Source organism: Molothrus ater, unplaced genomic scaffold (assembly GCF_012460135.2).
Source record: "Molothrus ater isolate BHLD 08-10-18 breed brown headed cowbird unplaced genomic scaffold, BPBGC_Mater_1.1 matUn_MA679, whole genome shotgun sequence".
Classification (NCBI taxonomy): Eukaryota; Metazoa; Chordata; class Aves; order Passeriformes; family Icteridae; genus Molothrus; species Molothrus ater.
Genome location: NW_023416837.1, coordinates 1,987 through 27,367, shown reverse-complemented (window position 1 = coordinate 27,367; position 25,381 = coordinate 1,987). Strand labels below are relative to the sequence as shown.

The 25,381-nt window shown below is 50.3% G+C and overlaps 1 protein-coding gene across 1 annotated transcript; it reads right to left on the bottom strand.

Annotated features, from left to right (window-relative positions):
- Window positions 1–1,358: 1,358 nt before the first annotated feature.
- LOC118701432 (olfactory receptor 14J1-like) lies at window positions 1,359–2,291 on the bottom strand. Its single transcript, XM_036406053.2, has one exon. The coding sequence runs from the start codon at window positions 2,289–2,291 to the stop codon at window positions 1,359–1,361; it is 933 nt and encodes a 310-aa protein (XP_036261946.2).
- Between the last annotated feature and the right edge of the window lie 23,090 nt (window positions 2,292–25,381).

Below are 25,381 nucleotides of genomic sequence, written 5' to 3'. Positions count from 1 at the left end.
CAGCACCAGGAACTGCAGGAGCCTGCAGACAATTCCTGCAGCACTTGTAGGATGATCCTGCTGCCCAAGGGACGTTCCCATGGGGGCAAGTCAGGAACTGCAATGGGGAGTGGGGCCAGAGAGGAAAGGGCAAACAGGGATGGGCTGTTTGCAGGGGAGGGAACAGGGATGGGCAATGGGAAGAAATTTGTAGCAGAAGAGCAAAGAAGGCAAAGGTGAAGCAAAGGAAATGGTCAGGGCAGTTTGGGGGTGGCTGCCAGGCAGCCCTGGCTCTGAGCAACAGCGTCTGCAGTGGCACAGGAAACTCCCAGCTGATGGGAACAAAATTTCTGGCTGAGTGCAGAGGCCAGGACAAAGTTGAGTGGTTTCCCTGGTGTCCCCCAGCCCTTGCTGGCCCCAGGGGCTGATGGCATTTGTGCTCCCTCAGGTTCATGTCCCCACAGCAACAGCATGGGGGTGCTGCCCCTGCTGTGTGCAATGCAAACGGGCTGCTGAGGCAGTGCTGCCGTGTCTGTGCCTGCAAGGATGGGGCACCTGTGTGAGCTGGGGCAGAGGCCAGGGCTGCAGAGGGGGGATGTTGTTGGCAGCTGAATGAGGACGCTCTGGGACGCTGCCCTGGGCTGTGCAGTGCACTGGGCATGGATCAGCCCCTGCTCTGCTGCTCCTTCCCGTCTGCCCCAGGGCCCTTGCAGAGCCCCAGCCATGCTGTTTGCCCCCAGCCTGCCCACGGCCAGCCTGGGGCTGCTCACGGGGGTTTCTGTGCTGAGGATTGGCCTGGCCGTGTTCTTGAGAGAGCCTGGGCAAGGAGCCTGGAGCCCCCAGGGCCTGGCCTGAGGCATCAGCGCTGCCCCAGCAGTGCCCATGGCCTGTCCCTGCTGCAGCCGCGGCACTGCCACCCCCAGGGCTGTGCCCGGCCCCGAGAGCACTCAGGCCCTGCAGCAACACCAGGGCCACCAGGGCAGCGGGGCAGGGTCACGGCAGCAGCACTGGCAACACCAAGTGCTGCTGCTGCTGCTGGGCACAGCTGCTGGGCCAGCACTGATCTGCCCCAGCTCTGCACACAGACATTGCTGCTGCAGCTCCAGAGAAGGCAACACAAGGGCATCTCTGCAGAAAACTCTGCTGGAAGATCCTTTAGCTCCTTTAAAGCCACCAAGAGCAGACCCCCTCATTGACACAGTCTGTGGCCACAGGGAAGGTGGAGAGAAACAAAATGAGAAATGGCACAAAGAATGACATTTATTTGTGGACAATATGAAAAAAAGTAAAACAAAGAAAAGCAACCCCCAAAATAAAAACTACAAGAAGTATCAAAGATGACTTTTATTGCAAGTGATTTGCAGAAATTGGCCAGCAGTTTAATGTTTCCGAAACCATCCAGTCATCAGTCTCCACACTGCAGCCTTGAGCTCCTGGTTCCTCAGGCTGTAGATGAGGGAGTTCAAGGCTGGAGGCACCACCGAGTACAGAACTGACAGGGCCAGATCCAGGGACGGGGAGGAGATAGAGGGGGGCTTCAGGTGTGCAAACACTGCAGTCCTGATGAACAGAGAGGCCACGACCAGGTGAGGGAGGCAGGTGGAAAAGGCTTTGTGCCGTCCCTGCTCAGAGGGGATCCTCAGCACAGCCCGGAAGATCTGCACATAGGAGAAAACAATGAACACAAAACAACCAAGAGCTAAGCAGATGGAAAACACAAGAAATCCCAATTTCCTGAGGTTGGAGTGTGAGCATGAGAGCTTGAGGATCTGTGGGATTTCACAGAAGAACTGGCCCAGGGCATTGCCATGGCACAGGGGCAGGGAAAATGTATTGGCTGTGTGCATGAGAGCATTGAGAAAGGCACTGGCCCAGGCAGCTGCTGCCATGTGGGCACAAGCTCTGCTGCCCAGGAGGGTCCCGTAGTGCAGGGGTTTGCAGATGGACACGTAGCGGTCGTAGCACATGATGGTCAGGAGGAAATACTCTGCTGACAGGAAGAACACAAAGAAAAAGAGCTGAGCAGCACATCCAGAGTAGGAGATGTTGCTGGTGTCCCAGAGGGAATTGTGCATGGCTTTGGGCACAGTGGTGCAGATGGAGCCCAGGTCAGCGAGGGCCAGGTTGAGCAGGAAGAAGAACATGGGCATGTGCAGGTGGTGGCCGCAGGCTACGGCGCTGATGATGAGGCCGTTGCCCTGGAGGGCAGCCAGGGAGATGCCCAGCAAGAGGCAGAAGTGCAGGAGCTGCAGCTGCCGCGTGTCTGCCAATGCCAGCAGGAGGAAGTGCCTGATGCAGCTGCTGTTGGACATTTGATGTGCCTTGGCATGGGGATCTGTAAGAAAAGTAATCATGGAATAGTTGGATTTGGAGAGGACTTGAAATCTCCCAGCACAGGCTGGGGGCACTTTCCCCCCACTGCCTGCCCAGGGCTCTGCTGCCTGGAGCTGTCCCTGCCAGCAGCTGCTTCCCTGTGCCCAGGGCTGGGCCCTGCCAGTGCTGCCAGAGCCCAGCCCAGCCCTGGGGGCTCAGCTCTGCCCTGCAGAGCCCTCCCAGCTCTGGCACTGCCCAGGGGCAGCTCTGGCTCTGCAGGCTCTGAGGGCAACGTCAGAGTGATAGTGGAGCCCTGGAAAATGTTAAAAATAGTCTTTGAAAATATTGGGCTTTGTGTTTTCTCAGATCACTGCACCTGCGTAAGCAGTATGATAAAAGATATAATTGTTAGATGTGATGATTGTTTAGTAATTAAATATAATTATTATATAACCCAAGGAAGAATTATGGGAAACTATGTTGGAAATTTAAAGGGAGCTATGTTTAGCTGAAATCTGTGTATACAATAGATGAATCTAAGTTTCATAATTAACATGAAATTTAAGTAATGATAGAGTATAAAACACGTTCACCTCGAATGTATGGTCGGAATCATATTTGGTTGGAAACTACCCCGATTCCCAGAGCTCTTGAATAAAAAGCACCGCATATAATCGCTTCTGTGATTATGTGTTTTTGAATGCTAACAAGAGCAACCCTGAGGAGGCTGGAAAAGCAGCACTGATGCTGCCTCTAAGGGGCTCTGTGCTGATTTCTGTAACTGCCTGGTTTGTAAACATCTGAGAGGATTGTTTTTTTTAAACCTGAACTGAGAGATAAATATCTATGTGCAATTTCCTATCAAGAAAACCCAGAAAAATAGATTTAAAAACCATGATTTCCCCTTTCATCCAGTCCCTGCATTGCTGTGGTCCCTGTATAACTTACTTGGAAATGTTCTGCAGTTCAATGCCATGCTGGGAGCAGCCCTGAACAATGCAGCATCCTCCCCACACAAGGAGAACACTCCCTAGCCTCACCAGCTGTCTCCTGCCACCCAGATCTTGTCCCCCAGTGCTGGGAGCAGCTGCCAGAGCTGGCTGAGAGCTGTCCCTGGCAGGCAGCAGAGTCCCTGCCCCAGCACAGCGCCCTGGGCTGCAGGACCCTGCTCTGCAGGACAGCCCTGGGCACCCCTGGCTGCTCTGCACAAGAGACAATCAGAGAATGTACTCACAGGCTCTGCAGGCATTGGCATGTTCCAGCTGCAGGAGATGGCTCCAGGAGCTGCAGCTGCACTGTCCTGCAGCCAGAGGTTCCTGTGCCAAGGACTGGCAGTGATTGTGCCCCAGGCACTTCTCAGCCCCTTCCCAGCCCTGACTGATTGAAGCGCTCTGTGCCTCTGTGCTGTGCCCGCGCTGGCTGCAGGCAGTGCCCCAGCCCTGCTGGGCTGGCAGAAGAGCTGCTCATCAAGAGAAATGTGCTTTTGAAGCTCTTCTTGGTGAGCAGGAGCTGCCTCTGGGCCAGGAGCCCAGCCCAGCTCAGCAGCACAGACACAGCACAAGGACTTTAATCAGCCTCTGGGGCTTTGTGCTCAGGCCCTGAATATCAGTCCCTGAGAGGGAGCTGAAGAAACCTCTCCAGAACTCCAAGGCAGAATCACACTCCAAACTTTCTTGGACTTTTAATGGGTCCCAGAGAGGGACACGACTGAGCAAGTGTCCCCAGGCCCCAGGCAGAGCAGAGAACTGCAGGCAGTGATGACAGGTGGGGACAAAGAGAAGCCAAGTCTTGGTGCCCTGGGGCACAGCAGGGTCTGTGCCAGCAAGGGCTGGGAGGAGACACCTTGTGCTGAGGCCCTGGGGCCTCCTGGCACAGCCCCAGCCAGGCTGGGCACTGTCAGCCCCTTGTCCTGCCCTCAGCATCCCCCCCTAGCCCACATCCCAGTGGCCTCAAGGATCTGCTGCAAGGAGTCCCTGGGGAGCCTTGCTCAGCAATGGCCCTGGGGGCTCCTTCATGCTCCCTGCAGGGACTGCAGCTTTTTCAAAGGACTTTGGCTTTGGCTTTGGCTTTTGCCTTGGAGTCTCTGAGAGGTTTGTGCAGTCATGGCCTCCAATTATCTGCTGTAATTAGTCCCTGGAGAGGTTTTGTCAATAACAACACTCAGTGGGGCTCATTAATACTTCAAGGTACTTCAGTTATTTTAAGGTACTTGGTGTTTCCCTTTTGATCCAGACTCTGTGAGAGGTTTGTGCAATCATGGCCCCAATTATCTGCTTTAACGAGTCCCTGGAGAGCTTTGTACTGACACTCAGTGGGGCTCATTAATGCCTTGAGATACTCAAGGTTTTTAAGGTGCTTTTCGGATTTAAGAATACTTTTAGGTACTTTTAAGGATTTTCCTTCCCACACTGAGTCTCTGAGAGGTTTTCGTGCCATCCTGGCCTCCAATTCTCTCCTCCATGGAGTCCATGAGGATCCTGTGTTGGGTATCTTCCCCCTTTGTTGTTTTACAACAAAGATGGAACTGAAAGAGTTTTCTTAGACTTTCTAAAAGCATTCAAACAAATATGAGACAATTAGCAATGCAACGACAACCACTAAGACAATTAATAGTCTCGTTTTAGTAGACATCATCCAAACCTTTAGTTCCTTGGTTTGGAAGAGTTTATTGAACCAGTCTTTGTTTTCCACTTGAAGCTTCTTGAACCCTTCCTTCAGTCCCTGAATGCTCTTGTGGATTGACTCGCTGTGGCTGGAGAGGTTCATGCAGCACATGCCCTCAGAGTCTACACAGCCATGTCAATGTGCCCAGAGTAAAAACTCTATCGCTGTTCTGCAAGGTGGCATGTCTGATGGTCTCTATGTCTGAGAGCAGGCCACTCAATGTGAGGGAGGCAGCATTGGTTTGCTTACTTAACAGGCACCCAGGATGGTCTAATTGTTCTAAAGCTTTAGCTGCAGCCACCCAAGGGAGTCCAAATTGGGGGTGCTACCATCTGACACCTGGATTAAAGCTTTCAAAGCCATCTCTTTGATATCATCCAATACTTCTCTGGGGATACCTGCTGCTTGATCCTCTGGCAGGCTGTGTTGTCCTTCCCCAGCTAGATGGTTGATTGTCAATTCTGCCCTTGCCTCATTATTAGCATAGTCTGCTATGAATTGATTTAGTAAACACTTCCATCCCCCTTCCCACAGGGTGTATTCTGTAGGTGACAACAACATGGTCATAATATATTTTAAATCATAGGGGGTAAGAGATGTGCTGTAAACATGGCCCTCATTAGGCCATTAAAGCAAGTTAAGTCCTTCCTATGGACTTTAGCTGCCCTACACAGATCCTTGATTTCCCCATAAAGCAATGGCTGACACCTGGGATTCTGCCCCCTTCTTTCCTAACATCCCAGGGCAATGAGGAGTTTTGAGGTTGTTTGCCAGTCTCCTTCCTTAACTGGAGGCATGGCCCAGGGTGGAGAGGATGATTGACAGTGGGGGCGTGACCCGCAGTTGTGGGAGTGGAGTCTGAAGGTTCGTTCAGGGTGGAAGAGAAGGCTGTGGTAGCAGGAAGTGGAGGAGCCAAGATGGAGGGAGGGTGGTCGGGCTTCTGTGCCACATTCGGGCTCCTTCCATCTTGAGTCTCCAGGGCATGATGCTCCAAGACAGCGTGGCCATTGCCATCTTGGACCATCGTGGAAGGTCTGAGAAAGGCAGGTTTGAGGGGAGGTCCCATGTTAGCAGTGACCAATGGATTGAGTTTTCAGCACACTGCTTGCTGGTGAAGGGTCTCAAGGATGGTGTGGAAGATGGGGAGCATGCAGGGTGCCACGGGGTCCATTTTAATCAAAAGGTTGTACAATTTAACTCCCACTGAGTCCCAAACTTCAGTGGTATGGATTTCATCAGCAGAGGCATCTGGAAAATTTTTACTGATCCACCTCATGATTGATTTTAATTCGTTCTTTGAAAATATTTTGTCTTGATCAGTGAGAATTAACTTAAAGCATCCATATGCACTCCTTTCTACTTTGGACATCTGGCTGCCCATTTTTCTCTTTCTCCGTCTTAGGGGGAACAGCCACCAGAACACATCAAATCGATAATGGGACTTGGGTTCATATTGCAAAAACACAGTGGCAAAATGGGCAATAAATGTCTTGCATTTCCCCAAACCCACCTGCAATCCTATGCAGGTGAAACTATTGTTGTCCCTTCTGATCCTGTGCAAGGTCCTTTGAAGCAACGATGAATCCGCTTGGCCTGGCACTATAGTAGAGGAAATGTATTGTACTTGAATATCTGTATGGAGGCTTTGCCCCGGGAGGTCCCGGCTGTCCTTGATGGGCTGCAGCTGCGATGTCCTTCATTGGGCTGCAGCTGTGACCAGTGAGGATAACTGGGATAAAAGGGGGCAGGTTAGCCAGTCAAGGAGAGCCTTGGAGGAGCCCTAATCTAAGAGAGAACAACATGCAGAAGAAGGACTCTGTGCTGTGAATATCTGCAGCCATAAGAACACGCCAAGGAAGTATGGACTTTAGAAATCTGATAACAACAGTATGGGACTCCAGAAAAAGAACACCAACAATGGGTAATCCCGACGTGATAGTTGGTAGAAGATGAGACAGCCAAGAGCTGCAGATAGTTGTCAGAAGATAAGACAGCCAAGAGCTGCGAGAGAACATAGCCTTTGGGTCAAGGACCTGTGAAAGAGTATGGCCTTTGAGCAAAGAGCTATGTGTGTTGTACGTGGCCTTTGAGTCATGAAGAAATGTATATATTGTACTTGAAGTATTGTATATAAAACCTGGTTCTGTAAGTAAAAGAAAAGGGGGAAATATAGTAGAGGAAATGTATTGTACTTGAATATCTGTATAGAGGCTTTGCCCCTGGAGGTCCAGGTTGTCCTTGATGGGCTGCAGCTGTGATGTCCTTTGTTGGGCTGCAGCTGTGACCAATGAAGATAACTGGGATAAAAGAGGGCAGGTTAGCCAGTCTGGGAGAGCCTTGAAGGAGCCCTAATCTAAGAGAGAACAACATGCAGAAGAAGAAGGAGTCCGTGCTGTGAAGATCTGCAGCCATAAGAACACGCCAAGGAGGTATGGACTTTAGAAATCTGATAACAGCAGTATGGGACTCCAGAAATAGAACAACAACACGGCACAATCCAAAATCCTGGGGAGCGCTGGCCTATCCATCAGCTAACCCCAGCTGACGTGACTGACACAGGGAGCCCTGAGCGTCATGGTCCCTGTTTGGGCACCAAAGGTCACAGTGAAGGTGGCTGCGACAAACCTCTCTGGTTCCCTGACTTCAGGGCAAGGGTTGCGGAAATGAAAAGGAGCAGGATCAATGAGGTTGTTTAAAAGGAACTTAATTAACAGGGTGAAAAACAATAAACATGGAGAAGTTGAGCACAGTATGAGGGGCAGGATCCAAAGACCCAAAACAAAGGGGAGCAACAACATAGACACTTGGGGGTAGAACACCCTAGAACAATAACCATATAGGAGAAAGAAGTAACCAATAGGGGAATAGAACCTAGACAAGTTAGCATAACAACACTAAAGGTTTTTTGGAGAACTTTCAAGTTCACCTTAATTTAAACAAATGACTCCCAAGGCTTGAAACTAATGCCCAATTCTTTTGGGGTAAAATCTGTCGGACTCTGAGTTGCAGCCAGGCTAACTCCCACACTGCTGCTTTGCACTGGCTCCTTGGGACCATGTGGCCCAACAGAGCCACAATGATGTCCTGGGTTCCACGGGGCTCCACAATGTCACAATGGTGCCTTGGATCCATGGCGCTCTGCAGTGTCACAATGGCCCCTTCATTTCACAAGGCTCCCAAAGGTCACATTGGTCTCCATAGGAAGGAAACCACGGAGCCCCCATGTTTCAGGAGCTGATGAACAGCAACCACCAGAGGCCAAGGCAAGCCTGACCTGTCTGTCCTGGCAGGTTTGCTTGGAGCAACCCTTGGATATTTGAAATTATGAATGTGGAGTCCTAATTTCAGACATTTGGGCCTGCAGAAGGATGATTATTTCCATACAAAGAAAAGCACAGAGCCCTTTCCAGTGTTTAGAAAACAGGTGAGTTCTGGCACTCAGGAGTTAAAGACCAGCCAGACCTGTCTGTCCTGGCAGCTTTTGACTGGCAGAAATCCTTGGAGACACAGAAATTTGGAGGTGGAATTCTAAATTTTGGCCATGGATGCCTGGAAAAGATGGACAGTTCTTTTCCATAAAAAGAAGGAAAGCCCAGAGCCCCAGTATTTCAGGAACTGATGGGAGTGGCCTTCCACATTCCAAGATCAGCCAGACCTGTCAGGTGACCCCTGGGAGGCCAAGGCAGCCACACCTATTTCATGTTCCCTTGGCTCCACAGGGCCCTGCAGTGTCACAATGGCTCCTTGCTTCCATGAGGCCTTGCAGTGTCACAATGGTTCTCTGGCTTCCATGATGCCCTCAGGTGTCATAATGGCTCCTTGGTTACACAAGTCCTTAAGGATCTTAATGGTCTCCATGGTTCCACAAGGCCCCACAGTGTCACAATGGCCTTTGGGTTCCATGAAGCCTGGCTGTGTCCAATGGCATCTTGGTTCCATTGGGGCCCAGTAGTGCAACAATGATTCCCTTGGTTCCACAAGTTCCCATAGTGTCACAATGGCCCCTTCCTTCCATGGGGCCCCACAGTGTCACAGTGGTCTCCATGATTCCATGAGGCCTTGCAGTGCCACAATGCTCTCCATGGATCCACGGTGCCCTGCAGGATCACAATGGCCCTTTGGCTCCACGAGGCCCTGAAATGCAGCAATGGCCTCTTGGTTCCACAAAGCCCTGCTGCTTCACACTGGCCCCTTGGGACCATGCGGCCCAACAGAGCCACAAAGATGTCCTTGGTTCCACGAGGCCCCACAGTGTCACAGTGGCCCCTTGGATCCATGGTACCCTGCAGGGTCACAATGTTCCCCTTGGTTCCACAAGTTCCTACAGTGTAACAGGTTCCACAAGAGCCTGCAGTGTCACCATGGCCCATTGGTTCCACAATGCCCCGCAGTGTCACAATGGTCTCCATAGGAAGGAAACAAGTGAGCCCCAGTGGGGCAGGGGCAGATGAGAGGCAGTCACCAGAGGCCAAGGCTGGCCAGACTTGACTGTATGGACAGATTTTGTCTGGGAGTAACCCTTGGATATAGAGAATTTTAGATGCAGAATCCCAATTTTGGCCATGGGTGCTTAGACAAGAAAGACAGTTCTTTCCCATGGGAATAAAAGCCCCAGTGCTTCACGGTCAGATGGGAAGTGGCCCTTGACATGCCAAATTCAGTGGGACCTGTCAGACAGCCCCCAGGAGGCCAAACCAGGCAGACCTGTCCCATGTCGGGCCAGGGCCGGGTCAGGCTTTGGTTTGTGGTGGGACAGAGCCCCGCCCCCAACCCTGGCCTGGCACAGCTGTCAATCACACAGCAGGGGCGGTACTAACCCAGCTCTGATTGGCCCAGCTGTCAATCAATCAATCACACACAAGCAGCTGGTGCTACCCTGGCTCTGATTGGACAAGCAACTGGCAGTCCCACCGCAGGGGCGGGGCCATGAAGTCCCAGGGCGTTAAAAGCCGGAGCATGAGGCCAGCGCAGGGTCTGGATCCTGCTTTCTCCTGGTGTTTCTTTTCTTGTCATGCTGGAACCTGAGCAGTTGGTACCCATCTGTGTGTCTTTCTCTGGATCTTCTGTCTTTCTGTTGTTCTCTATTTCATCTCCTTCTAATCCTACTTACCTGGAACATTTTTGGATAACTTAAAATCTTTAAAGTTTTTTAGGTTTAATGTGTGGGAATCCAGGTTACAAGGAATATTTCTCTGTCTGCTCTGAGGAATCCTGACCCCCAGAGAAACACTGCCTTGAACCTTCACCAATGGAGAGGACTTCCAAGACTTTGAGACAGATTAGAATTTACCAAAATGTGAAATAGATTAGAGGCTAGTATAGCATGTCACTTGGGTGAGAAATTTAGGTTTTGAGATTTTTAGTATGGTGTAGATAGGAAGCAAGATGGAGGAATTGGGGTGTAGTCCCTGTCTTCTTCTTCTTCTAGTCCATTTTCTGCAGTGTTGGTGGCACAGGGTGATTGGTCAAGGAAAGCAGAGTGCAGAGGTTATGTGGACAGTCAAGGGGAGAGGTATGGGCAGATAAGTGGAAATAATGTAGGTTTTAAGAGTTAATTGGATGAGACAACCTTAAAAGACCTTGAAACCGTACATTTTGGGGCCATTTTGCGGTGCTTTTCCAGTGTGCTGAGCCTGGTGTGGACAGCAATGCAAAACTTTAGATAAGATAACCATAAACAAGAAGCTGAAGACCAAAAAAGTCCCATGCATCTCCTTTTACATGGCACAGAACTGCTACAGAGGGTTTACCCCATCAAGGGTGCCCCAAGAAAGGCCCAACATAAAACAAACGTCAATAACTGGTGCCCCGACAATGTTTGAAATAAGTTGGCTTTTTTCCATAAAGTTGTTTACTGAAGGGTGTTGTCTTAATTGGCCAATCATGTGAAATGTGTTGATTAAATGGCCAATGAGGTCCACCTGTAGAAAACCAAGATATAAAAGAAGAGCATTGAAAAAACAGGTGGCTTTTAGCCTTCTGATCTGAGTTGGTGTCATCTCTGATTCAGTGCTGAGATTTGGGGATCTCTGGGGGCTATTGGGTATCCTTTCTGCACCTCGAGACCCAACAGGAGTTTCTCTAATAAACTTTGCCTGAAGCTCTCACTGTGCCCATGACAGGAATCCCTGTGAGTGTCTGGGACATCCCAGCTCTTTGGCAGCCTGGGGACTCCTGGGATGTCACCGTGGAGCCCCCGTGAGTGCCTGTGACAGATGAGTGACTTTGCAGCCCAAGGTGTCCTGGGATGTCACCATGGAATGGCTGTGACTGCCTCTGACCACAGGGCTCTTTACCATTCCCAGAAAAGCCTGGGAGGTCTCCATGGAGCCCCTGTCTGTGCCTGTGACATTCCAGCTGTGGAACAGCCTGGAGACTCTTGGAAAGATCCCATGGAACCCTTCTGAGGGCCTGTGACAAATCTGATCCTGAGCAGGCAACCATCCCCAGCCCCCTGTTGTTATGGTCAGTTTCCATGGCAACCATCCCCAGGCCCGTGATGCTATGGTCAGTTTCCATGGCAACCATCACCAGCCCTTGTTGCTATGGTCAATTTCCATGGCAACCATCACCAGCCCCTGTTGCTTTGCTCAGTGCCTTGGCAGCTCCATGGAGACCCCATGCCAGGGGTGGTTGCCATGGACACCAGCTCAGGCCTGCAGCCAGAGCCCGTTGCCATGGCAACCATGGGCAGCCCCATCCCAAGGCTGATGGGATCCCAGAAGCACAGAATTGGCTGAGCTGGGAGGCACCCATCAGGATCCTCCAGTCCAACTGCTGGCCCTGCACAGGACACCCCAACAATGCCAGCCTGGGCCTGGCAGCGCTGGCCAAACGCTGCTGCAGCTCAAAGAGCCCTGGAGCTGGGACCCTTCCCTGGGGAGCCTGGCCAGGGCCCCAGCAGCCGCTGGGCAAAAACCTTTTCCTGACATCCAACCTGAGCCTGCCCCGACTCAGCTGCAGCCGCTCCCTCCACTCCTGTCCCTGGGCACCAGAGGGAAGAGGTTCCCACAGCCCCAGCCAGGGACCCGCTCCCAAGGCTGCTGCCATGGCCACCAGGGCTGGCACCAGCTGGGATGCTCGGTTTCCACGGGCCGGACTTCAGGAATGGCATTCCCCAATTTCCTGCTCCCACTAAAACCACGCTGCCCTCGCTGCCCTCCCGCCTCCCATGGAAAGCACAAAAGGCAAAGATCCCGGGCTGGGATAAGAACAATTTATTGGGAACAGCAACAAGATAAGGAACAGGCAGAAATAAAAGCAATATTGTCAATAGAAAGAATAAGAAAAACTATTGACAGGGAAAACTACAACATCAACAACTGTCTCTTCCTGGCCACGTTTTTCATCCTGTCTGGAAAGGACACCCTTCTCCTCAGGGAGAGAGAGTCCCTTTCCTGCCCCTGGCAATGACCTGAGGTGGGAGTGTATTAAATATTAGACCCCGAAGTTTCCGGGTGTGGTGGTGCCTGGCTTCATCTAGCTCTCGCCGCTGGACCAAAGGCTGCAGCTGTGGTGTTTTCACCCCAGAGATACCTTTGGCTGGCTGGGTGCTGCAGCTAGGCACTCAGAACAAATCCAGGCAAAGTAGGAACTCAGTTTACCTTTGGTGGAAAAGGTTCAAGCAGCAGTGAAGAGAAAAGGAGCAGGTTCTGTCATAGAGTCTTAGTCCAGAGTTTTATTGCAGCATGGTAGACCTCTAAATGTGGTAACAGCTCACAGACAGACACCTGGCCGCATGGTCTCATGTCCTTTTTAGCCCTGGGGACAGGGGGAGGGGAGGGACAGGTGAGGGCCAACCAGGTGTGAGGAGGGGAGGGCTCCCAGGATACAGACACTTGGACAAGCCAATGAGACCAACCTGAGGAGCATCTGCCAACCACACGATGCCCTGCTGGAATGTTAAGATTGATGGACAGCTCTTAGGCAGGAGGGCAAAATGGGGAGGGGGAAAGGTTTGCACACCTGAGGGGGCTGGGACGGGTCAAACCGCACTGCAACATCTCCCCCTAGTTTTGTTTAAAAAGAAGAGGACTGGGTTTGTGGTGCAGAATACTTGCCAAACCATGGTTGGTAAATCGTTTCCTCCTCTACAGGAGGTTCAGTGCTTTCCACCGAGGGTTCCATGTCATCCATTGGAGCACTAAGGGCTTCCAAATGGTAAACTTCAGGAGGGGGAGATGAGCTTGAAATCAACTTGTGAAGCATGTGTTTGACTAGTCCAAAAACAATGCTAACAACTACAACAATAATATAAACTGTACTAAAATTACAGTTTTCAGAATAGATCCCACCCAGCCCGAGAGTCCCCAGCCTTTGAACAGTCCACTCAGCCAATCATCAGTTTCTCTCTTGATGTCCGAGGGCTTTTGCCAAGGTAGTCCGTACGTGCTTTGGGCTGAGGGACTATCCAGGAGATCGCTGGTGGGAAGATCACGAGTAGGACAAGGAGCAGGCTTGGTCTCATGGCATCTTGAGGCTACACACGACCCATGGGATCTAAACTGGGACAAGGAAACTTAAGACAAACATATATTACAAACTATTCCAGAAAGGAGGCTTAAATGGAATTTCCTCCAGAGAGCGCGTGCGGTGTTTCCTTCTCCAGGCAGCATTGGCAACCTGGGGCGCTTCTGTTGATTTCTCTGAGACCTTGGGAACATAGGGCCTTACCCATTTGGAAGGAACCCACTTTAACCCAGAGCGGGTGGACACACAGGCGTATCCACGTCCCCAAGTAACCAATTTGTAAGGTCCCACCGTTTTCCAAATCTCAGGGTCCTTTAGTCCTTTACTAAAACCGGAGGCTTTTCTTTCAACATTGTATGACTGCTCCCCCCAAAGTGGCGCAGGATGGGCGGGTTCAGGCTGTCAAAGGAACAAATCAGAAAATTTATTGTGAACAGTGCCCTGGACAACCGGATGTGGGGGGGTTCTACCTTCAGAACCTGTTGCTGCTGGTCCAGGACTCTTTTAATATTGCAGTGAGTCCTTTCTACAATGGCTTGATCTGTAGGGGAGTAGGGGATGCCAGTTTTGTGCTCTACTCTCCATTGCTGCAGGAAGCTCTTGAAATCCTTGGATTTATAGGCAGGCCCATTATCAGTTTTCAACTCCTTGGGGATGCCCATGAAAGAAAAAGCCTGTAAGAGGTGCTTAATGGCATCATTAGATGACTCTCCTGTGTGGGCAGAGGCATAGACTGCTCCAGAAAAGGTATCTACACTAACATGAACATATTTCTGCCGTCCAAATGACTGTATGTGTGTGGCATCTGTTTGCCACAGTTCACAACTGTTCAACCCCCTAGGGTTTGCTCCCGTACTCACTGTAGGGAGCGCATGTTGTTGGCAATTTGGGCATGTGGCCATAATCGCTTTGGCCTGTTCTCGAGTGATGTGAAACTGACGAACTAGGCCAGGTGCATTTTGGTGGAAAAGCTGGTGGCTGATTTTTGCCTGTTCATAAACATTTGGGAGAGTGGCCATCACTGCAGGTGCAGCAAGAGCATCTGCCCTTCTGTTGCCTTCAGCGATAAACCCTGGCAAGTCGGTGTGTGACCTGACGTGCATCACATAAAATGGTTGCTCCAGGTGGGTGACTAACTTTACAAGTTTTGAGAGCAATTTGAAAAATGCAATGTTAGACACTTCTTGCAGTATTGCTTGATCTGCCCTGGACACTACTCCTGCCACATATGCAGAATCCGTTGTCAGATTGAATGGTTCTGAGAACCTTTCAAAAGCCCTAACAACAGCAGCCAATTCAGCAACCTGAGGTGAACCTTCCACCTCAGCAATGTCCATCTCCCACTGCTGGGTTTGAGGATCCTTCCAAGTCATAACGGACTTGTGGGACCTCCCGGACGCATCTGTAAAGACAGTCAGAGCCTTTTTTAAAGGTCTCCTACTCAGAGCACTTCTCAATTTCAGAATAAATTGAACATCTTGTTCGAACATTTTGTGGGCAGGCCGGTGGACAGAAATTTGTCCTGAGTAGGAATCCAGAGCAAACTGCAACACTTCATTTTCTCGAAACAATTGTTCTAATATTTGCATAGAATTTTGACCCGATTTTAACTCAATTGGAATGTGAATGCACTCAAAGTCACATCCTGCTAACTCCCTGATCCGGGTTCTTGCTTTCCGGATCAGTTCTGCTACCAGCTCCTGAGGCTTTGTCATTCTCTTGGACCTTTTGTGACTGAGGAAAACCCATTCTATGATCAAGAGAGGGTCCCTCTTGTCCTGGCCCTTTTTAGGTGTGCCCTTTACCTTAGGAGTTTGTTTTTCCTCCCACTGGAAAATGATTCCATGGAGGTATGGTGACTTACCTAAGATGATAAATTTGAATGGCAGGTCAGGCCGGCATCGGTTGGCCTGTCTTGTGGACATTGCAATCTGAACCTTTTCTAGAGCTTTCCGTGCCTCTGGGGTAATAGACCTAGGAGCACCTGGGTCCTCTCCCCCTTTCAATAAATTGAAAAGAGGGGCAAGGTCTTCATTAGTCAGACCGAGCCATGGCCTTACCCAATTCAAAGACCCGCACAACTTGTGGACATCTGCAAGAGTCTTGATCCTTGGATTGATTTCTAGTTTTTGAGGAACAATGCTCCTATTTCCAATTTCTAGGCCCAAATATTTCCAAGGTGGCATCTTTTGAATTTTCTTTTCCTGGAGCTCGAACCCTGCAACAATCAATGCATCGATCGTTAGGTCAAGCGCATGTGTGAGTAGATCATCATTGGGGGCACACACAAGGATATCATCCATATAATGATAGATGATGGCCTTTTCTGCAGCTGCATGCACTGGGGAAAGCAGGGAAGAGACATACCACTGGCAGATCGCTGGGGAAACCTTCAGGCCCTGAGGGAGAACTGTCCAATGGTACCTTTTCATAGGGGCTTCCATGTTGATGGTGGGGACCGAGAATGCGAAACGCGGTGCATCGTCAGGGTGTAGGGGAATATGGAAAAAACAATCTTTTATATCAATAACAGCTAATTTCCAATCCTGGGGAAGCATTGCTGGGGATGGCATACCAGGTTGGGGAGAGCTCATATCTTCAATGACATTATTAATTTGTCAGAGGTTGTGGAGGAGCCGCCATCTCTTTTTGTCAGCTTTCTGAATGACAAACACTGGAGAGTTCCACGGGAATGTGGTCTCCACAATGTGACCCTTTTTCAGCTGCTCTTCCACTAGCTCCTCAAGCGCCTTCATTTTTTGTTTACTGAGCAGCCACTGTTTCACCTCAACTGGTTTGTCTGTTTTCCACTTTAGTTTTTGGGTGGGGCACTCTTGTTCAATGACTGCTGTACAAAAATCTTGTGGGGAGTCTGGGATATCAATTGTGACACCCCACTGGGCCATCAAATCTCTCCCTAACAAAGGTTCTAAATAATCTAACACAAATGGAGGGATATTTGCTAATTGTCCATTTGGTCCTTCTATTTGGATGATGCTTTTGGATTGTCTTGCCAATTGCAGGCCTCCTACACCTTGAACATGACCAGCAATGTTTTGCAAAGGCCAATGTGCAGGCCAGTCTTTTACTGGGATCACTGTGCAGTCTGCACCCGTGTCTACAAGCATCTCAATGCGTTTTGACTCTCCACCCGCACTGACATTACACCATAATTTGGGTTTGTCTCTCCCAATAACTTGTACCCGGGCGACTGTGGGCCCTTGTTTTTAGGTGCCTTCAGGCAAAAACGGCACAGGGATAGCTTGGGCAACAATTTGACCTTTGGGAAGAAACAGGGGTGGGTGGAAACAGTGCAGCCCGAGAACGAATTGCTCAGGATCTGATGCTGTCATTCCTGGAGCAATTTCAATCTCACGTGGTGTGTGTTTGGTGTCCCCAATGACGATGTACTTACAACGAATACGGTGCCAAGTACCCTTCTGATCTGGATTGACAGGGACAAAATGCCAGTCCATGTCTTTCAGGTGGAGTGATTCAGTCAGCTGCAACCTGTAAGGCTCATTTGACAGAAGACGTGGTTAACATAGGTTCACTTAAATTATAACAAAGGTTATTTTTTTTAATTTTTAACCATGGACCAGCAGATGTGGGCTTTGAAGCATCTGCTTCACTTACAGAAACAGTAACATTACCGCGCACTTGGTTTGTTTTGGTTCCCTTATTCCCTTGGCCTGCTCTTTTTGTGTCTGCACGCCTGGCAGGCCGGCCCTCCCCATTCAGTTTTTTTGTTGTTGTTGACCCCCTGGGAGTGTTTGTAATTTCCCTCCCGTGCCATTTCTAAACTCATCAAATTGCTTTTCCAGTGGGCACTGGTTACTCCAATGCCCAAGGCTGTGGCAAAGCAGGCATGGCTTTGTGGGGTCAACCATTGCTGGTCATCGCTGCTGCCCAGGGTACTGCTGTGCTGAGGGAATGGGCGCAGGGCTGGCAACGGCGACATGCTGTGGTGGTCTTGGCAGGAGCCTTGGTCTGGTGTCTTCTGCAACAGTCATCAGAGGCACTTTCCTGTTACAAAGTAGAAGCATATCTTTTAGTGTAGGGGGGGTGCGAGAGGAAGGCTCAAAATTGCCACTCAACACTGTTCATTTGCATTTGTAAATGCCATTTCCTCTAAAACCTCTTCCCTTGCATTCTCTTTCTTAACTTGGATTTCAATGGCTCGTCAACCTTTCTACAAATTTCAGAAAAGGCTCTGAGGGCAGCTGCTTGATCTTACTGTAGGGCTCAAAAGGCCCTTCAGGTTGGAGGGAAAAGAATGCTTTTTCCGCAGCTTCCTTTACCTTCTCTAGTGTTTGTACGGGTATTACAATTGCTTGCATTGAGGGGGAAGACCACTGACCATCACCGAAGAGATGCTCAATGGTAATTGGCATGCCATTAGCATCTTTCACTGTGTTTGGATCAGCATGCAGGCCTGGGAGAGCCTCTTTTAGCAGTTGTTTCCATGATAATTCCCATAATTTGAATCCTGTAGATGTCATGAGGCATGAGAAAAGCTGTTTTAAATCATGCGGGACGACCACAGTCCTGCTCAATTCAGAATTTAAAAGGCCACGGAAATATGGACTGTGTGGGCCATACTCCTTGTGGGATTTACAGATCTCTTTAATCAATTGTCGTCCAAAAGAGCTCCAATTAGCAGTTTGGGCTGCTCCCCTTGTGCTGCAGGCTGATACAAAACAGGGGCAAATGACAAAGTGGGACCCTGTATTGGGTCTGCAGCTTCCTGCCCTGTATCCCTTGCATTGGAAGCAACGGGAACACAGAAGCAGGTTCGGGGACATGCAGTGGGCGTGCCCCCACTGAGGGAACCGGGGGAGGGGGCGGGGACGCAATGGGAAGAGGGGGAGGGGACAGGGGAAAGGCAGGGGGCGGAGACACCGTGGGAACAGGGGGCGGGGACACCGGGTGACGTCACGTCAGCAGACGCCCCCTGGGAGGAGTAGAGGGGCGGAGCTGAGGGTACAGCAGGTAAGGGAGGGGGAGGGAAGGTGTCACGAGGAACAGGAGGAGAGGGGGATGGGAAAGGAATTTTGAGATACTTAGGGGCATCTTGGGAAGAAGGTTACCAGGTCTGGGAGGGTGCCACGTGGCATCCTCCATCTTGGGTACCCCCTAGGCACTGGGGGCCATTTTGGGGATCACTGATCTCTGAAAAGATAACACGTGCTCTGGGATTTAGAGCGGGGGAAACTAGGTTTTGGGACGTTTTTCCACGAGACCTGGCCAGGGCCTTGTGGACAAGGGGACTCAGGCATTTTAACCTGCACTGGGAGTCGACTTCCCAGCGCATGAGCAGGATTTGCTCTCTTTAAAATACCAAGTTTTGGGGTAAGAGGTTTAGGGCTGGAAGGGGAGGAGGAAACAGGGAGACTAGAGGTACATGGCTTAATATTGGTCTTTTTCTCCAATTCCCTTTGTTTCAGTAAGGCCGTTCGAATTTGTAAGCTCCAGAACACAAATTTAGCTGAAGATGTATTCCCAGACTGTCCCAAGGTTATCAATTCATGCCCTACTTTATCCCAAAATTGAATATTGTGGACACCTCAGGAGAAGTTTGTGGGAAGTGTAGAAAAAGCTATCTTACAAACTGTTTAAATTTTCCTTTAGAGAACTTTACATTTGCACTAACTAAAATTCCAACAATATGATAATACACTCCTTTTTGTGCTGTGCTTAATTTTGAGCCCATTTCAGATGTAAATGGCACAGAACAAAGTCCTGCCGATCGAATGCAAAGCCAAAATCAGCTACCAATTTCTAAAAAAACCACGGTTAAAAGGCGATACCAGACGAAAGCTTTCACAATGCAGCTGTATACACTGCTTTTAAAACTGCCGCGGCAGCAGCCGCAGGGAATCGAGACCCGCCCTGCGGCGTAGAGAGACAGAAAAAGCCTCCCCCTGGAGAATGCAGCCCCCCCGCGCCACGCGGCAAGCCGAAACCGGGGCCGCCCCGCACTGCGTTAGAGAGCACCCCCCTGCCCCGGCACCAAGAGAGAGCAAAGCCTCCCCACCCCCGCACCGAGAGAGAGCAGCCCCCCGCACCGAGAGTGAGAGAGAGCTCCCCCCCACAGTGAGAGAGAGCAGCCCCCCCGCCCCGGCACAGAGAGAGCTCCCCCCCCGCACCAAGAGCCGAGCACGCTGCGCTGCCGAGCCAGGGGAAGGGGCAGGCAGAGCTGTCCTCCTCCTCCGGCTGACGGTGCGAATACTAAAAACAGCGAAACCACGCCGCAGTTAAAGCTTTACACAGGGAATGAATCGCCTTCGCTCTGCAGGGCTGCGCAGCCTAAATGCAAGAGCAAAAAGGAACCCATCTCACGGCAAAGACGGATTTTTGAGCTACTACCCCCCGAAGGAGCAGAAATACTCACCGAAATCAAAGCTGTTGCTGGCAAGGTCAGGCAGGCTGGTCTCTTCACTGAATAGGACCCCTTGGGCAGGAGGGGCTCCCGTATTCTCCCCTGGAAACTTCGCTCACCAGAAAGGAGCTGCACTTTCCAAAGGCACAATGCGTTCCTCGAGGCTTTTTGTGGGATCAGTCCCAAGTCTCTCTGAAGAGCTGTGCAACCACAGCTCTTTCCAGTGGAAGCAAAGCTGCTGTAACGCTTTTCGAAGGTTCTGAGATTCCTTCTGAGGCTGCAGGTCCATGCAGCCACACTGTTGGGTGCCACTATATTAAATATTAAGCCCCGAATGTTTCGGGTGTGTCCTGCCTGGCTTCGTCTGGCCTCGCTGCTGGACCAAAGGCGGCAGCTGTGGTGTTTTCACCCCAGAGATACCTTTGGCCGGCTGGGTGCTGCAGCTGGGCACTCAGAACAAATCCAGGCAAAATAGGAACTCAGTTTACCTTTGGTGGAAAAGATTCAGGCAACGGTGAAGAGAAAAGGAGTGGGTTCTGCTGTGGAGCTTAGATCCAGAGTTTTATTGTAGCATGGTAGACCTCTGAATGTGGTAACAGCTCTCAGACAGACTGCGGCCGCATGGTCTCATGTCCTTTTAAGCCCCGGGGACAGGGGAAGGGGACGGACAGGTGAGGGCCAACCAGGTGTGAGCAGGGAAAGGGTCAGGGGATGTGGACGCTAGGACAAACCAATGAGCCCAGGCCTGGGGGGCATCTGCCAATCACACGATGCCCTGCTGGAAGGTGAAGATTAATGGACAGCTCCCAGGCAGGAGGGCAAAGGGGGAGGGGAAAAGGTTGGCATACCTGAGGGGGATGGGATAGGTGAGACAGGAAACCACACTGCAACAGCTACCAGGGTAGGGAGGCTACCTGTGAAGGTCCACCATGTAGATGCTCATGTCCCCAAGAGTTGGGCTAATGAGGAACACCAAAACAAGAAACAGGTAGATCAGGTAGCAAAAATAGAGGTGTCAAAGATAGACTTAGATTGGCAACAGAAGGAGGAGTTGTTCCTAGCTCGATGGGCCCATGATGCCTCAGGCCATCAGGGCAGAGATGCCACCTATAAGTGGGCAAGAGACCGAGGGGTGGATTTAACCATGGACAGTATTTCTCAGGTTATCCATGACTGTGAGACGTGTGCTGCCATCAAGCAGGCCAAGCGAGTGAAGCCCCTATGGTATGGTGGGCGATGGTCCAAGTGCAAGTATGGGGAGGCCTGGCAGATTGACTCCATCCCACTGCCCCAGACACGCCAGGGCAAGCGCTACGTGCTGACCATGGTGGAAGCCACCACTGGATGGTTGGAAACCTACCCTGTGTCTCATGCTGTGGCCCGGAACACCATCCTGGGCCTAGAAAAGCAAATCCTGTGGAGACATGGAACCCCTGAGAGGATTGAGTCAGACAATGGGACTCATTTCAAGAACAGCCTCATCAACACCTGGGCTAGGGAACATGGCATTGAGTGGGTGTACCATATCCCCTACCATGCACCAGCTGCAGGCAAAGTGGAGAGGTACAATGGACTACTAAAAACACAGCTGAAAGCTTTGGGTGGGGGATCTTTCAAAAATTGGGAGCAGCATTTAGCAAAGGCCACCTGGTTAGTTAACACCTGAGGTTCCAGCAACCGAGCAGGTCCTGCCCAGTCTGAGTCCCTGAATATAATAGATGGAGGTAAAATTCCAGTGCTACTTGTCAGAGGTTTGTTAGGGAAGACAGTTTGGATCAATTATGCCTCGAGTACAGACAAACTCATTTGTGGGGTTGTTTTTGCTCAGGGACCAGGTTGCACATGGTGGATAATGCAAAGAGATGGAAGAGCACGATGTGTACCTCAGGGAGATCTGATTGTGGAGTGAGAATGATAGACAAATATCACTGTTTGTTGGATGTTACTGCCATTGTCTGTACATTAAACCATACAGACATGAGATAGAAGGAAATGTGTAAGTGCTGAAGGTCTGGGCAAGTGGGAGATGGAGAAGGAGATGTGCAAGTGTCGAAGGTCTGAGCAAGGATGGAGCTTTGAGTGAGTAAGGTGAAAGGGGTGAAATCCTGCAGCTCTGTGGTATAGGGCATGGATTCAGTGGTCCTGTGTGGGGATGTGATGAGGGCATGATGGGTATTGCTTGTAAATTTTGGGGGAGCAGATGGAAATTTTGTGTGAATAAATGCATGATGTGTGGTAGTATGTTGATGATATGGGGATAAGGGGTGGAATGTCCTAGGGTGACGTTATGATGCTTGTATCCCCATTCATGTGTTCTGTTAATGTTGGATATTATGTTCTGTACCTTTAAGACTGGCTCTGAAGAGGGAAAGTTTTGTTTTGGTTTTCTTATCAGCCTGGCGGGACACAGAGACTGCAGCTTTTGCTTTTGCTGCTTTTGCTTCTTGCTTTGCTCTCTCGCTCTTGCTTGCTTCGCTTCTGCTTGCTTTTGCTCATTAGCTAGTTTAGCTAAACTGTCCAATTTCTTCCTGGACTGTTTCTCCTTTCCTTTTTCTGACCATTGCAAACCTGCTCCGGACTGGGACCTGGGAACACCAAGATCCTGCACCTTGCGGCCTGCAGCAGCTGCCCCAGCGCCGGAGGGACTGAGAACAGAGTGACCACCCCCCAAGAGAGACTTTCTGAATTTTTCCTCTTTTTTTTTCAGAGCGGTGTCATCCGGTATTGTTCATTCTGTGTGCTGGGGGGTGCTGTGCTTGTTAAATAAACAGGTTCTTTCCACTCCTCTCCGAGGAATCCTTCCCGAACCAGTTGGGGGGAGGGGCTGTGTGGGTTTGCTTACTGGAGGAGCCCTAATTTGGAAATTCTCCTCCAAATTTGCCCTAAACCACAACAGGGCCCTTGGGGCAAACAGGGAGATTTGGTCTGGCAGGATGTGTAAAACAATATCCTTTCAGATCTACTTGTTCTCACACAGAACACTTGGCTGCAGGGACACATTCCCATTGCTCCTGCCCAGGTTTCAGGACTCAGAGTTGTCTTTTCCAGGAGCTGCTCCTTCAGCTGCCTCGGGAGGGCCTTTTGGCCTCCGGACCCACACTCTGGCTCCATTATTAGGGCTGCTGGATCCAAACCCTTTATCTCCACAAACGGTGGTGATTGCAGGTGGATCTCCTTTCTTCACAATCCTTCTTAAAATTGCAATATTGATAATTGTGCTACCCCTGTCATGGGGTTGACTAATCCAATCCTGGTCACTATTGTTTAACAGATTTACTGTAATTTCTCCTGGATATTCTGCATCAATTCCTCCTGCCATGACAGGAACACTTTGCAAGGCCAAGCTCCAAGTGAGCAGCTACCAAAGCAAAGTGTCCTGGAGGAATCTGAATTCCTGTTTCAGTATTGATAGCTCTCATTTGCTGTGAATTTCTCCTAATTAATTCCAATGCATGAAGGCCCAGCCCTGCAGCCTCTGGGCTGGCCCTGCCAGGGGCCATCACAGACAGAACAATTTCCCAGGCAGCCCAAGTCTCACTGCCCATGGTTGGATTTGCAAACTGGGGGCAGCCATGCACAGCCAGGGGGTTTCCATTTCCCCAGTGGGCCAGCACATCTGGGAGATGGGTTCTCCATGGGCAAAGGTTCCCATCTCCTCATTTTTTCAACTGCTTTTTAAACAACCCCTTCAGCCATGCAACCAATCCTGCAGCTTGTGCATAGTCTGGCACATGAAAAACTCTGCAGGCTTAATCCCTGAATTTTTCACAGGAACAGACAAAGCACTCTGCATCACAGTATCAGCAAACCCTGTACAAACAGCCAATTTCCTCCCTTCCTCCTTTTTTCATTGTATACAATCGCACAAAGTTGACCACTGACATTAGGGTCCTGGCCAGTCCTGTTCTGTAGGGTATTTAGTGTTACATCCCTGAGCAGCCAAAGATACCAAATTAGTAATGTCAGCACTACTTCACATTATTATAATTTTATATGTAGATAAACATATTGATATAGGTAGACAGACCTAGACATACATATAAAAATATATATATGAAGGTCTTATACTATAAATACATATATAGTAATTTATTATATTGGTATTTCACTGGCACCAATGCATCTGAGCTCAAGATTAAAACCTTCTTCTGTCACCCCATGTGGGAGCATTCCAACAATAATTGTTCCTTCTGAAGGTGCTGTTTCCAATGTACTCTTAACAAATTAATCTTTGTCTGCCCAAACCCACAAGTTCTTTTCCTTTTCCACGTGCATTTTTTGGATGCATTTGAAGCCATCCAGGGGTTCAGCCTCTTTTACCCAACTGCCCCACTGCTCCCACGGGGCTCCAAACTCAGCCCACTCCAGAGCCAGGGAACTCCAGGGAAGGGCTTCCCATCTGGGAATTTCTGATGGCACTGATTCCTCACAGTTACATTTAAAAAGTGACATTTTGTCGGGATCTGGCCAGACTGGGCCAGTTTTGTTTTGCCAGTGGGCAGGGTCAGCACCAAAGACACAGACACCAACTGAAGGAATCAGTGTCATTTCCTGCAGCTCAAAGCAGCAAAGAATCTCAAAAGGAGCAGCTCAGCAATGCACCCAACCATCCCCACCAAAGATTTCAGCAGTGATTGAGAAAGATCCAGCCCCAGTTACTCTCAGCCTTTACCATCGCCCAGACCCACACAGCAGCTGGGGAAGCTGTCACAGCCAAGGGCTGCAGAGCCACTCCTGGGCACTGGCAATTCCTGCAGGTGCCTCCAGCCACAGGTGAGGCTCCAACCCCGCTGGGAGAGGGCCCAGCTCTGACAGTGCTGAATGGACAAACTGACAGCACTTCTAGTGTGGCAACATCTGGTTTCATCCTCTCTTGGGTTCCTCCCAAAGCCTGGCCAGGGCCCCAGGAGGAACCAAGGGAGGTGACTTTGGCCATTCAGCCCCAAACAAGGCCAGATGTCAGATTTCATGGCCTTGTCTGGCTTCTAAATACACAAAGGTCAATGCATGTTTCACTAATGAGTGGCTACATCTATCACAGTGCTAATGACCATGCATATTTCATTAGGGAGCAGATACAAAGATAACCTTTGCTTGGAAGGTTCATCCAGAGGCCACCTTGGGCTCAGGGCCTGCTGTTCAGGCCTCACTCAGGGCTGCTGTCCAGGCCTTGGCACTTCAGGGACGTGCTTTAGTGCTGGGCTTGGCACTGCTGGCTGAGCGGCTGCACTGGGTGAGCTCAGAGGGCTTTTCCAACAGAAAGGATTCTGTGATTCCATGATTCTATCCATGGCATTCAGCTGGGGCTATTTTAGCAGCATTACTTTGCTCCAAAAGTTCCCTTTTGCCCAGCTCCTGTGGCCTGAGGCTTCAGCTCCTTCAGCTCCTGGTGCTGAGCTGCTCATGCTGAACGAGACGACTCGGAGAGAAGAGCACAGTCCATCCAATTCCTTCTGGGACACGCAGAGGGGAGGCTGTGCAAACAGGAGCATTGTTTGCTGTGGCCTCCTCTCTGCCCTTCACGCCTTTCAGTGCTTTGAAGCAGCCCAGAGCATTCTCCAAGAGTGCAATGGA

Bases quoted from the DNA above. Each gene is read 5' to 3' on its own strand.
- LOC118701432 (XM_036406053.2), bottom strand. From the start codon at position 2,291: ATGTCCAACAGCAGCTGCATCAGGCACTTCCTCCTGCTGGCATTGGCA.